Source organism: Scyliorhinus torazame, chromosome 11 (genome assembly GCF_047496885.1).
Source record: "Scyliorhinus torazame isolate Kashiwa2021f chromosome 11, sScyTor2.1, whole genome shotgun sequence".
In the NCBI taxonomy this organism is placed as follows: Eukaryota; Metazoa; Chordata; class Chondrichthyes; order Carcharhiniformes; family Scyliorhinidae; genus Scyliorhinus; species Scyliorhinus torazame.
This window is the reverse complement of record NC_092717.1, coordinates 136,070,110-136,084,550: the sequence shown is the minus strand read 5'-3', so window position 1 is coordinate 136,084,550 and position 14,441 is coordinate 136,070,110. Positions and strand designations below refer to the sequence as shown.

The 14,441-nt window shown below is 44.4% G+C and overlaps 1 protein-coding gene across 2 annotated transcripts in view; it reads right to left on the bottom strand.

Annotated features, from left to right (window-relative positions):
- Positions 1–6,272: 6,272 nt before the first annotated feature.
- The window catches only part of LOC140386014 (uncharacterized), a 275,014-nt gene continuing 266,845 nt past the window's right edge, over positions 6,273–14,441 (bottom strand). For both annotated transcript variants that reach the window (XM_072468629.1, XM_072468630.1), the window contains exon 4: positions 6,273–6,655. In XM_072468629.1, the coding sequence (XP_072324730.1) occupies positions 6,398–6,655 (258 nt within the window). In that variant the 3' untranslated portion in view covers positions 6,273–6,397. The remainder of the gene's footprint in view (positions 6,656–14,441) is intronic.

Genomic DNA, 14,441 nt, shown 5'->3' with positions numbered 1-14,441 from the left:
CCAAACCGACAGAAAGAAATGAAATTATTCCACTTTAGAAATGATATGTTAGTAGATGTTCTTTTTCACAATAGAAGCTCTGACAACAGGCAGTCACCACCATTTGTGAATTTATGGAGCTATCTAACTAACTAGCCATAATGCCTACTGGTTGTTTAGAAATCCATGTTTCACAGTGCAATGGGGAATAGAAGAATGTCAGGATGACAGAAGTTTTGCCTGATTTTCCACCTCCATCAAGTTGTTACTGTTTCTGCAGGTCATGATGTTCGCACTGTACTGTGAAGGAGATGCTGAGCAGCACTACCAGTGCAGTTCAACCTTTTATTTTCATTATGGTAATGGCAGAATTAGTGGGAGAAATTTTCACCTTCACCACTTAGGCTGTAATAGCAACGGGGAGCTGAATTCCCTCTGAGTAGGAAAACCTATCTTGCAAGAAACTGTAATAAGACCATAAGATAAGTAGGCCATTTGGCCCATTGAGTCTCCTCTGCCATGCAATGAGGTCATGACTGAGCTGATGTGATATAATTCTCAACTCCACTTTCCCACCTTATCCCCACAACCCTCCATTCCCTTATTGGTTAAAACTCTGTCTATCTCAACCTTGAACGTAGGACCAATGTTCTCAAATAATGTCAAAACTGATGGCTAAGATTTGGGAAAGCTACCCAACCGGGAGTGGCGGGGGGGGGGGGGGGGGGGGGGGGGGGGGCATCAACACCTTAGATGGGATATGACATGTCGTTTACTGTAGCCATTTGTACAAATTTACTGGACTTCCTTGGGAGGCTAAGGATTGTGTGTTAAAAATAAATCTTCTCTTAAAGATTCACTGATTTGAGATATTTTGAGAACTGAAGATAACTTGTAATTTGTTTTGCTAAGCAACTGATAAAACCAGAAAATGATATCCACCTGATAGGGGGCCATGTTACCAAATCTGTTCCTGCAGTTAGGAAATAAGCCTGGGACGTTCTGTAAAACAAGATATAAATTAACTGTTCATTATGGCTAATCAGAGGAACAAGGGATGGAATAAATTGGAAAGAATACAAATTTGGACTGAAGAGAATGCACCCTCCCCACCGCCCACTGTTGTTGGGTTATAAAACAGAATTATTTAGCAAAGGGTTTAAAGCTTTAAGCCTACATGAAGTCTGCAAGGAACTGACATGAGCTGACATTTGAAAAATTCTTTCATGGGTTATGAGCATCGTCACAGGGCCAGCATTTGTTGCCCATCCCTAGTTGCCCTGGATTAAGTGGTGGTGAACTGACTTCTTGAACTGTTGTAATCCATGTGATGCAGTTATACCCGGAGTTCTATCAGGAACAGAGTTCCAGGATTATGACTGAGTGACAGTTAAAGAATGTTGATATAGTTACAAGACTTAATAGTTGTGACTTGGAGGGGACTTCACAGGCAGTGGTGTTCTCACGTGTCCTTCTAGGCAGTAGAGGTCCTAGGTTTGGAAGGTGCTGTGAAAGAAGACTTGTTGAGTTGCTGCAGTACACCTGGTAGATGGAGACAGCGTAGTACTGGTAGTGGTGAATGTTTAAGTTGGTTGATAGGATGCTTTGTTCTGGATGGTGTTGAGTTCCATGATGCTCACACGGACACTAATTACTACAAGTATTCACAAACAGGTACTGGGCACCATGGTTGCTGAGAGGGAGGGGGAGGCTAAAAATACACGGAAAAAACATTGAAACTGTTGGGCTTGGTGTTGAGTTTCTTGAATGCCGTTGGAGCTGCATTCATCAAATCAAGTAGCGAGTATTCCATCACACTCCTGATTTGTGCCTTGGACAGGGGCCCAGGCCCTAAATGACTAAATTACATTGAGTATAAGAATTGGCAAGTCATGTTGCAGCTGTATAGAACCTTAGTTAGGCCACACTTGGAGTATAGTGTTCAATTCTGGTCGCCACACTACCAGAAGGATGTGGAGGCTTTAGAGAGGGTGCAGAAGAGATTTACCAGAATGTTGCCTGGTATGGAGGGCATTAGCTATGAGGAGCGGTTGAATAAACTCGGTTTGTTCTCACTGGAACGAAGGAGGTTGAGGGGCGACCTGATAGAGGTCTACAAAATTATGAGAGGCATAGACAGAGTGGATAGTCAGAGGCTTTTCCCCGGGGTAGAGGGGTCAATTACCTGGGGGGCATAGTTTTAAGGTGAGAGGGGCAAGGTTTAGAGTAGATCTACGAGGCAAGGTTTTTTACGCAGAGGGTAGTGGGAGCCTGGAACTCGCTACCGGAGGAGGTGGTGGAAGCAGGGACGATAGTGACATTTAAGGGGCATCTTGACAAATACATGAATAGGATGGGAATAGAGGGATACGGACCCAGGAAGTGTAGAAGATTGTAGTTTAGTCGGGCAGCATGGTCGGCACGGGCTTGGAGGGCCGAAGGGCCTGTTCCTGTGCTGTACATTTCTTTGTTCTTCGTTCTTTGTTCCACCCCATCCCCATAACCCAATAACCCCTCCTAACCCCTTTTGGTCACTAAGGGCAATTTATCATGGCCAATCCACCTAACCTGCATGTCTTTGGACTGTGGGGGGAAATCGGAGCACCCAGAGGAAACCTACGCAGACACGGGGAGAACGTGCAGACTCCGCACCGACAGTGACCCAGCAGGGAATCGAACCTGGGACCCTGGAGCTGTGAAGCCACAGTGCTATCCACTTCTGCTACCGTGCTGCCTGATCAAGTTCTGATCCATCACAGCTTGCCATCCCACGTGCAGTACCAGCAGTGGCCACTTCTCTCACTGGTTTTAGCAGTGCATCAAAAGCTGTGGGCCAATGAGGTGGCATTTCCTGTCACTGTGAGTTGGGAATCCCACCTCCAACTGATTAATGGTCAATTGGCTGTTAAATGACTTTGGGGATAGCTGTAATAATTAGAGAACATTCAAAATTCAAGTTAGACACTAATATCTTTACCAGGGGTGTTCATCAACCTGGCACCCTGCAGCAAGGTTTGGAGCTGCAGGGGAAACAAAGTGGAGATGATAGAACCTCTTCATATAATTATGAGGATAAAGAAAAGGAAGATGAAGACCTAGATAAGGAGAATATTGAGCAGGAGAAGGAGGGAGGGGATGAGGGCAGCATCAGTGGCACATGGTCATTGTCAATTCAGGTATTCCTCATCCTGCAACTGGTAGTTGTGCTGCAGATTAGTGGGGAAATTAATAATTAACGTTGGGTAATGGATAAATGCATCCAGTTTATCATTGCCCCCCAAGATAGCATCTGTATTCAGTTGAGTGGAGGTTGCCCTGTACGTTTTGATGCAGACTCATCATTGATTCCATCGTCCAGTCTTCTTCACTTAACTGAGAGGAGAGTCAACACTGTCTTACTGTTCCCACTGAAGTCTGAGTATCTGAGCTGGTGCATGGTCTCCAACGATCTGGTGACAGTGCAACTTCGGCTCAAGAGAGAATAAAAGTAACATTCCAGACTGATGTGAATTAATGCCCCTCACTGAAATCAATCCGAAGGCTATTATCATCAGATCAAATGAATCATTCAAACCCAAAGATACTGGCTGTCCCAAATCCTCACGGTGTTACACAACTTCCTCTGAGGACTCATCATCATCCTCAACCTGGACCATTTCTTGCCAGATGTGTGAAAGTCCCATGGGAGATAAATTACATGCATGAGAACTGTCGAGGTAAGATTGCTTGTCGTTGTTATTCTGAACATGATCTCATTTCACTTCGTGTTGACATCTGCTCAACATGAATAAAGTATTTTGCGTGCTGTTCATATTTGTTTGCGTCACAAGATAGTTTTAAGGCCCTCATCTACCCAACTCCGAAGGCCAAGGATGTCAAGACTTCACTGATGTCCGTTGTGTCTTGCCCCGGTATATTAGGCACTTTTAGTCAGTACTAAGGGGCTGGTTTAGCACAGTGGGCTAAACAGCTGGCTTTTAATACAGAACAAGACCAGCAGCACGGGTTCAATTCCCGTACCGGCCTCCCCGAACAGGTGCCGGAATGTGGCGACTAGGGGCTTTCAGGACTGGTTTAGCACAGTGGGCTAAACAGCTGGCTTGTAATGCAGAACAAGACCAGCAGCACGGGTTCAATTCCCGTACCGGCCTCCCGAATAGGTGCCGGAATGTGGCCGCTAGGGGCTTTTCACAGTAACTTCATTGAAGCCTACTTGTGACAATAAGCGATTATAATAATAATTATTATTATTACTTTAATATTTTAGAATTTGTCGCAAAAAATTGCAAACAATGGTTGCCTGAAGATTACCTGACTTATTTTGTGGATTGAAACTACTCCCCTGTCCAAAGAGGGACTAAAAGGAACATCCCAGGCTGATGTGAATCCATGTCCCGTACTGAAATCAATCTGAACTTGATCATCAGATCAAATTAATCATTCAAATGCAAAGACACTGGCTGTCCCAAACCCTCAAAATGTTAAACAACACAGGACATTGGAATCAACATGCACACTACTTTTTATTGAGCTAGGACAATGAACTTGTAAAAAGTCACAATGTTGAGGAACCATGTTGTTGTCTGCTTTTAAGATCAGCTGGGAGTTGTTTGCAGTAGTTCCACCAAAGCACCAAACAAGCTGTTAGTAATTCAAGAAGCCAAGATAATGAACAGCAATACCTTGTAAGTAGGCGATCCCAGCAGGGAGGAGGACTCTCCTGAACTGTTCCAACTTTAAGTTAACCTGAGAACCAATCTGCAGCAAATTCGATGACAGGAAACCTCACAGCCTGCTAATCCTGTGTTTTATAAGATATTCATTTTGATTTCAAAGCGTCAATTTCCTTCAAGAAATCAAGCCTGCCTCTTGAGAGACCCGAGACTGAGTTAACCATTATTTGTCTCTAAATACCTTTACCTACAGCCAATCTTCATATGTGTGAATGTGCATGAGATGTTATTTTTAAACTCAGAAAGGTTTGCTGCATAAATTATTTAATTTTGCATCCACACTCCGAGGATAAGAAGACGCACATCTTACTTACAAAGCATACTGATCACGGGCAGCAAATCCAAAATGCTATCTTTTTCCTCAATGTATCACTGCATTTTTTCAAATAATAGCTAAATTGCTTACTAGCTAGGTATAGATGATAGCAAATGATGGAGAAACACGTTGATGAAGGGTATCAAATTTGTATAGACCATGATAACTTCTGTTCCACAACGTAAACACCTAATTTTATCCTCTCTTCGATATTGTTTATCAGAAATATTTTCAATTTTAACAAAGTTAACTGGTCAACTCCAGCATTTTCTTCACAGATACTGCCTGACCTGCTCAGTGCTTCTCGCATTTTCTGGATTTGCATCAGATTTCCAGTAGCTCAAGTTATGTATTTTCTGCTTGCACTGTCATTCTCTTTCCTTTCTAATATTCCTCTAGTGCTTACTTTGGCTATCTTCAATTAATCACTTTATGCACTTTACTCATGTCTCAAGCAAAAGATCAAACATGTGGGCAGAAGCTCAGCTTGAGTCAATCAAAACAGCGAGCCCACAGAATTTTGGAAATTTCCTGAACAAGCAGCCAGGAAAACAGATGGAGTTAAAGCCAAAGGCTGTAAATGCTGGAGGGAGCCCAAGAGAAAGTTACTGGTTTTGCTGTCATTAGATGTTAACCTTAGATTTTAAACTGGCCTTACTCAACACGCTGCTAAAAAGTAACACTAAGTTTATCTGTGGGCAGCACGGTGGCATGGTGTTTAGCACTGCTGCCTCACAGCACCAGGGACCCGGGTTCAATTCCAGCCTTGGGTGACTGTGTGGACTTTGCACTTTCTCCCCGTGGCTGTGTGGGTGTCCTCCGGGTGCTCTGGTCTCCTCCCGCAGTCCAAAGATGTACAGGTTAGTTGGAGTGGCCATGATAAATTTCCCCTTAAGTGTCCAGGAATGTGAAGGTTAGGTTAAGGGGTTATTGGGAATTGGATTGGGCAGAGTGCTCTTTCAGAGGATCGATGCAGACCCGATGGGCAGAATGGCTCCTTCCGCACTGTAGGGATTCTATGATAGATGTTACTAAAAATAATGATCTACTGCCATTTTACTGCACTATTTCCCACTGGTTATATTAGCCAGTGTAAGACTTTCAATCTATAACAAAAGCTTAGATGGCTGGCATTGAAAGTAAATATGTGAAAGAATGGGTGAAGCCAGGAGTACTGGATTACTTGGATAACACACAAATGCTAACTAGTATCCAAACTACAGTAAATATAGCATACCAACCCATTGTCTGATAGCCACCATTTACTTCAGTCCTATTGGAAATGTTCTCAGTCTGTATGTTGTTGTTACAAGTTACTGATAAACAGAGTAAACAGGACAAACATAACAAGGACTAGCTGCATTTAACTTTAAGCATACTGGTTAAGCCGCTTCAAAATGAGGTCGAGGTTCTGATGGAAGAGTCTGTCATTGCTGAGATCTATGACAGGAAAATTAAATAGAAATCTTCGCATTTTAATCGAGGTTCCCTTAGGAGGCCACCGTAATAATTGGAACAGGACTGGAACCAGAGGTTTCTGTAGAGTTTCAGCAAGTTGAACATCTTTGATATAGTTGTCAGACTGGATGTACCTGAGAGTTAAGCAGCTTACAACCGCATGTGCTACCTGCAAGAGGATTTGAAATAAAGGAATGTATTAAGTAATGATCATTGAGAAATATTAGCACAGTCCAAATTGATAACATAGGCTGATTTTGTACTTGAATATAGTACCTATCTGTTTCAATAGATTCCTATGAAGCGCACATGAGAGGCAGATGACCTGCACCAAATGCTGTCTTACCATAACTTGAAAGAGGTTTGACTTCCAAGGCTATAATTGAATAGGAGTTCCACTTCACCACACTTCTAGCAGCAGAACAGAGACCCTGGAATCATAGAATTGTTACAGTGCAGAAGGAGGCCATTCAGCCCATCGAGTCTGCACCGACCCTCGAAAGAGCACCCTAACCAGGAATACTCCCCTGCTTACCCTGGCCTATCCCCATAACCTAACCTGCAATCCCTGGACATTGTGGGGAAATTTGCCATGGTTACTCCACCTCACCTGCACATCTTTAGACTATTGGAATATTGGTGAATCTTTTTTTCAAAAATGCATTTCCCGTCTTTGTTCACAATTTGTCTTGAAGGAGCTTGTGCCTCCTTTGTGTTTCTATGCTGGGAAAATAGTTGACTCTTTCCTAGTTTTGACAGCAGGTTAAAAAATATACAAGTTGCATGAAAGTTTGAGTTTGATCTTCCCTGAATAAAATGAAATTTATCTGTATCGTCCCTAATTTAGCACCCTCCACTACCAAAATAGTGAAAGAGAGATGATTTATTATTATACTTATTTGGAAATTGCTTTAATTTTTTGAGTTTGAAGTTTGTTAAAGTGTCACTGTCAGGAGGCTCAGACTTCACACTTTATGGGCGGCATCGAACCAACAATGGGCAAAGTGCCAATCATGGTAAGAAAAACAGAGTGAATCCCATCGACCAGCGGGATTTCTCATGTAATCTTGAGCATCTTAGAAAAAAAGGCGAGTGGGCGTATTAACCACGTCACTCTGGTGAGGTGGGGTCTCTTTGAGCCGGAAACAGGATTGAAATAGATTGCGGCGGCATCTTTAAAGAGCGCTCCGACCAGCGCTGCAGCCAAATGGCACCCAGGCCACATCTCGAAGGTCTCGGGCTCTCCGCCCCATCCAACAGTCATCACTGGCAGATGCCCTGCCAGCCCCCTGACAGTCATCACCGGCAGATACCCGCACCAGCCCCCAACAGTCATCATCAACAGATCACCCCCCCAGCACCCCCGACAGTCAGCTTCAGCATATACCCCCTTAAATATCTGCTCTCCACCCCCCCCTCCCCCCCCACCTGCCATCCATATATGCACCCCACACGGGGTTCCCACGAGAGTCCTGCCCTCACACTGCCTCCTGGCACAGGCAGTGCCAACCTATGCTGGGGCAGCACGAGAGCACTGCCCAGGCAGTCTCTCTATTCCACCACCCCCCCCCCCCTCCCCCAACCCCACTCCTGGGGCTATACTTACCTCTGCGACCCTGGAGGGATCTCCTTGACTGGCTTGCACCTGGCCAGATTTGGAGTAAATGACGCCGGGGTGACGTCGCCCTGGCTCCAGGTCAAAATTCCGTGAAGGGCGAAAATTTGGAGAGAGTGCTCACCAATGACATGCTAATATATTAAAATGAGGTTCCCGGGCCAGCACTGCCCAGGTGATTTGCACTACTCCACTGGGGAGGTGGGGGGGATAAGATCCTAAAAGCCAATCACGCCAGACAGAATCACGGTTTTCGCTTCTCTCTGGATTTTGAGCCCACACCGACTTTTCCATGGACAAAGAGGGCTCAGAATCAATCCCATATATATATGACCTCATGGTGAACTTTTGAAATTTTAAAAACTGGACAAAATGGCTGCAGTTATGCTTCTCTGTGATTGCTGAACAATAACAGCTAATATAGCAGTTTTGCAGAAGCTGGCACCTTGTCATCTCTAAGGAGACCCTAACAACCCCCAGTGTGCTGAAGAGACCAAATTCAAAGGGAACTCTACAAATGTCATGTATATTTCATAAGCCAAGCCTGGTTAACCAGAGCTGATTCATCTGCTGGGGTAAAAGACCCCACAACCTCCTATTCAAGACTTAATTATGGGAACATTAACAATCTCAGGGACCCAGACAAAGGGATACTCATCATTTTTCAAAGCTACAGTGGAGAGGTTGGATTCATTTCACACAAACCCCTATCTGGTGGAACCAATAAGATTCCCTTGCAGTACCAAGAAACCTCAACGTGCCACTTACCCAATTACCTAGAAGGGGCACAGAAAAGGGGCTCTGCCCCAGCTAAATCTTGGCTCCCATATACATTGTTTCTACTGGAACCTCTGAATCATTGCCTGCAGAAATGATACATGCCTGCATGCCTATCTCACCATGGAAGACATCTCTACTGGAAAAGTGAATTATCCAGCATCAGTTTCAACCTACTGACCTCAGTGAAGGAATGTACTATTGCACTTCGATTATGGACTCTGCACTTCGGTCAAAGAATAATTATTTTCTCTATGGTCTTAGCCCTGTAAATGTTTCTTTCTCTATGCCTCTTTTATTATATGAGTACATAGGGGGTTACACAGCATCTCTCACTTCCATGAGTGTGGTCAAATAAACTAACCCTCGAAGTTCATCCTATCTCGGGTTTGCTGTGAGGTTATTAAAAATGAATTCGAATCACACCAATACAGAGGGGTTAGAAAACACACCACCACTTAAAAAGGGGGCGGGGAGCAAATCAAAATACATTTCTGTGAAAGATAAATGGTAAGAGGAAAAAACAAAGCTGTTTAACTTGACCCCCTTCTACCCGCAACAGTCATATTTACACCATGAGGGGCATCTCTAACAGGAGGAATAAAAGTATAATGTTCTAGATTTCAAAATGAGGATTGTCAGCCTCTTAATTTTAGGTGTGGTTGCATTGAAATTCCATAAATGCTCTCCCAGCAAAATTATTGGACGTTTGGGAGACAGGAATTTGAGGCCTCTGAATGGCAAGAGCAAAGCCATCTCTCGCCTTGCTGAACAAATTGTAAAAAGACAATTAAAAGTTGGGTGAAATTCTCCACCTCGCGATACCACTAATGCGAACCTTGATCGGGGTCCATCCAAAATCGAGGTCTACGCCCAGCCTCGATTCAGGCACCATGCTCCAGTCCCTCATTTCTGGCGATAATGAGGTGTGCGGTGAATGACAGCATGAAAAACCGGCATTTGCGTGTATTTAAATATGATTAGCGGGTTAGACACAGTATGCTCTTCCCTTCCATGATGCTCACACGGCACTAATTCACAAACAGGTACTGGACACCATGGCTGCTGAGAGGGAGGGGGAGGCTATAAATACACGGAAAAAACATTGAAACTGTTGGGCTTGCTGGGGATGGCTGCACGGGCCAGGGATTGTCGCAGGTAGTGACTTGGTGCCAAGTTGGTAGACTTGAATGTGTCCCCCTTGGGATCAGGGTGACCTGCTTAGACAGCCATTGCTACAATCTGTCTTTTAAACTCACCTCTTCGGTGCTACTGACCAGCTCCTGTCTGCTCACACTGCTGAGTGCTGCCTGTGATCTTTGAATTCTCACAAGACCTCTGGTCATCCGGGAGCCCATCCAGCCCACCCCTCTGGACACCCTCGAAGCCTAGCATCATCAAGGGCTAAGCTCAATCAGGAGTCCACCAGGTATTGGCACTCCTCAGAAGCACTGCCCCACTGCAGAGGAAGCAGGGGAACAGCAGAGCTCATCCCAAACAAAGGGCACCTACAGCGTGGCCTACGAAACCCTCCCTGGTTGTCTGTCCCTCTCAGGGCAGAGGATTAATCAGTGCCCCCCCCCACCCCCCACCCCTCCAGACCACAAGCTGTCTCCTCCTGGTGAGACTGGCAGTGCTGACTGCATCTGCCACCAGCTCCAAGACAGCGTTCAGGAGGCCAAGCTCGAATCTGCGTACCATGTTGGGGAAAAGGGTATCCATCCGCTCCTCACTGCATGGAGCTGTGGGTCCATGTAGGACTTCCGGCTTTGGGGGCCAGTCCTCTTTAAGCCATCCTGGTGGCTACAGTGAGTGTGGAAAGTGGAACGCTTAAACACAGCTCCAGCTGCCAGGCTCTTTGGCGCTAACAGTGGCCCCAGCCATTAGTACACCTGCTGGGCCGGGAATTGCTCTGAATTCATGCCAATATAAGACGTACAAGTGAACAGTCGTGCTAGGATAGTTCCTGAGGATGCAAAGAAACTCCATGATAACTTGCTCTGTCACAGATCATTATCTTACCACATGTGATTCAATAAAGATCCTGGTTTGGACACGTCAAGTCGTTTTGTAGATTCCTTGCTAGACATCAAACACCAAACACAAAGTGCTTGGAGCGCCACAAAACACCACGCGACCCGAACAGCCATTCGGGTAGATTGGGGACTCAGTTGGGAATGCACAGATAAGGCCGCACCTCGTCCCGTTTTCTGCATGGAGGAGCTCCACTCACTGGACCTGGTCAGGGGAGAGAGAGATTGGGCTGCCTTTTTTAAATGGCATCCTGATCTCTTGACCCCCTGTTGCGACCCCCAAACCCTCCAAGCCCCTGATTCACTATAAAGGGGCCCTCACCACCCCCACTACAGGGCACCACCAGGTCAGATTCCCATTGTGCAAAAATGCCAGCTTGGCACCTTGGCTATGCCAGCTTGGTACCCTAGCAATGCCCCTGCCAGCTTGGAAGTGCCACCTGGGTGCCTTGGCAGTGCCAGGTAGTTACCCAGGTGGCACTGTCAGGGTGCTAAGCTGGCATTGCCAGGTTGCCAGTGCAAGGGTGCTGAGGTAACACCAGCATTACCAGGGTACCACCCTGCTCAGAGGGCAAGCGCCTGGGGGGCCTCCAATCCCCTGGGAGAACCCTACTAATGCCGTTCCATCTGGTCCCCATTTGTGGCAACCAGCACTGAACAACACTCACCCGAGGTCTCCAAGGCAAGGGGGTTAGATCCAACACCTCGATTCGATCTCGGAAATGCATATTAGAGTGAAACTAGCTGTCTCACTCTAATATGCCGATTTGCCAGAAAGTGATCCCGCCCACAAGGGGCAGGTTTCCGGCATCTCGTGAGATCGTGTTAGATCTCCCGAGGCCTGGCAAGCCAGGTAGATCCTGGAAGAATGATCTCCCTGCATCTACCGGCTGCATCGCACTGGTTTAGGGGCGCAAATGAAGAATTTTGCCGTTGAAAGAAAATGTGGATATGGTGAGAACACACATGGAATACTGCGACATGCACGGATTATTTAAAGTATTTGTGTGGGTTAGGGTTAAATTGACTTTACTTTCTTCCTGGTTCCTCATGCTATCCTGTTTATTTATGTGGAATGGACTTATTTCATACGGGCAATACCTTTAATTCTCTCAATCTCCTTTAAAATAAATCAATTTATCTCTGATTTACCACTATAAACTAGACATCAATTCAACATATTTGAAAATAGTACAAATGAATTTTGATTTACAGAATTAATTTTGTACTATGTTATGGGCCAGGGTTTAGAAAACTCCAAAGTATATCGTGGAGTTCACCTGACCTATAACTGTTTGTTGAATTTGGCTGGGATGAGCACAAGAGCCTGCCTTTCAGGTGTTATTCAACAGAGTTCTTAGGCGCTTTTAATTAAAAAACAAGCTTTATTCTAAGAATTTAGTTAACATTTGTATAAACACACACAGCAAAACTTTTATCAATTACAAACACAAAGACCCCACACAACTACAGTAATCTATGTATAACCCTTAATGAATTCCCCCTTAACTGTTCCAATTCAATAACAAAATCCAAGTAAAACGCGAAACTCCTTTTTAAAGGTGTAGCCCAGCACACAATATTCTTACTGGTTTAGGCTTGTTATTGATACTCGGTTCCCCTTTTCAAAGAGCAGATTTGAATTCCTTCCAGAAAGCAATTATCAAGCAGTCTGTAACAGCTTTAAAAATAAAAATAGAGAAAACACTTCTTTCAACCTGTACAATTCAAACCAGTCCAAACTCAAAGCGAAAATAAAAACTCACAGACCCACAGCCCAGCTCCAACTACACAAATGACATCACAGAAGCCATGTGATAAGACAAAAACCTTTCTTAAAGGGACACTCCCATTTTCTGAAAATATAAATTCTAGGCAACATTCACTTCAATACATCTTCAATTTAATTAGTAGGACGTGTCTGATTTTATAAGATTAGCAAAATAAGGGGTGCACTCACTTGAATTTTCTGCTTTCCAACCTCATTGTAAAAGTTTGACTTTAGATAGAAAAAAGTCACAGGAATTCAGGCCATGAGTACTATTGACTTCAGTACAAAGCCAACTATTAGTTATTATTGATTCTTAAAGGGAAAAGAATGTGTGTTGGTCTATAAACCAATTGTTTCCTATGTGAGAACCACAGATAAAAGAGGAAAGCTGGACAAAATTGCTCAATTCACAGCTGATACCTTGGCACACCTGCTGCAGAAGATGCCACAAAGGAATTCCCCTCTCCGTAGCAGCAAACTATCTTCCTGTGATGATGAAGGTACAAGGTGCCTGGTGGGAGCTGGCAAGAAATGAAGTACAGCGTTCTAGGTCTGTTGCACTTGGGGGGAAATTAGGTGAGTGTTTTGGTACCTAGAGAAATGTAATTGTCAGTGGATCAACCCTGCCTTGCTATTTTACCACACAAGTTCAATTGTACCACCATCACCAACTTCTTATCAAGAGCATCCATAGGATCACCACTGACCAGAAGTTGAACTGGACCAGCCATCTCAACACTATGGCTACAGCAGCAAGTGTCAGGCACATTAGAAATCTTTCGGTTTTGTTGTGGCAGGAATGTGGAATCACAGGATTTAGCCTCACCTATTATATAGGCTCTTCCCCACCAGGTGGAGGAAAGAAATACTCCCAATGGTTGGGTGCTCTACAATGACTGAGCCACCTCTTGCTCCCTCAAAGTCTCTACACAGTCTGCAAGGCCCATGTTAGGAGAGTTATGCTTAGCTTCATGTTGAAACATCATGATGTCTTGCTCCTCTATATCTCAAGTTATCTCCTCTAGCTTTTCAACTCCCTCCAGAATTCTCTGCTCCTCTTACTCTGGCCTTATAAATATACATACAAATATATGAATTGGTGTAGGCCATTCAGCCCCTCGAGCCTGCTCTGCTATTTGATAAGATCATGGCTGATATGATTGTGGTCTCAATTCTACATTCCTGTCTACCCTCTTTACCCTTTGGCTCTCTGCAAGCCCATCTATAAGGATAGGCTGGCAGACCACAAAGCTTACAAGCAAACACGAGTTTTATTGGAAAGTATTCTCTCTAGGCTGTGAACATAGACTGCCTGCTTGCCCATGCAAATGACCGATGACATCAACAGATCACATGATTCGACTCTTAAAGTGATCTTGTCCCAACTCGGAACAAGCATGAATACACAACACTAAAATCTCCTAATAGTGTTAAGTGTCAGATTTTGTTTGCTCATTATTTTGAATGTTTTACTCTGTTAAAGGTGCTACACAAATAAAATTTGGTGTCATTCTTCCACCTACTCCACGAAAAATTTGAGTTCTGAGTACAAGACCATTTTTTCCTGTAATACCTCAAAATCTGAAATTGGCTACACATATCCATCCACTTGTCTGTCTATGTTTTCCTGAAGACTATTCTTTGTTGTAGTTCACTCAAATATTGTCTCTTTGCTCATTGTTACAATTTGTGTAGTCTCAACATTCTTTAATAGTGTTCACTATAGCAACTTCTTATTCACTGAAAAAACATTATTCAG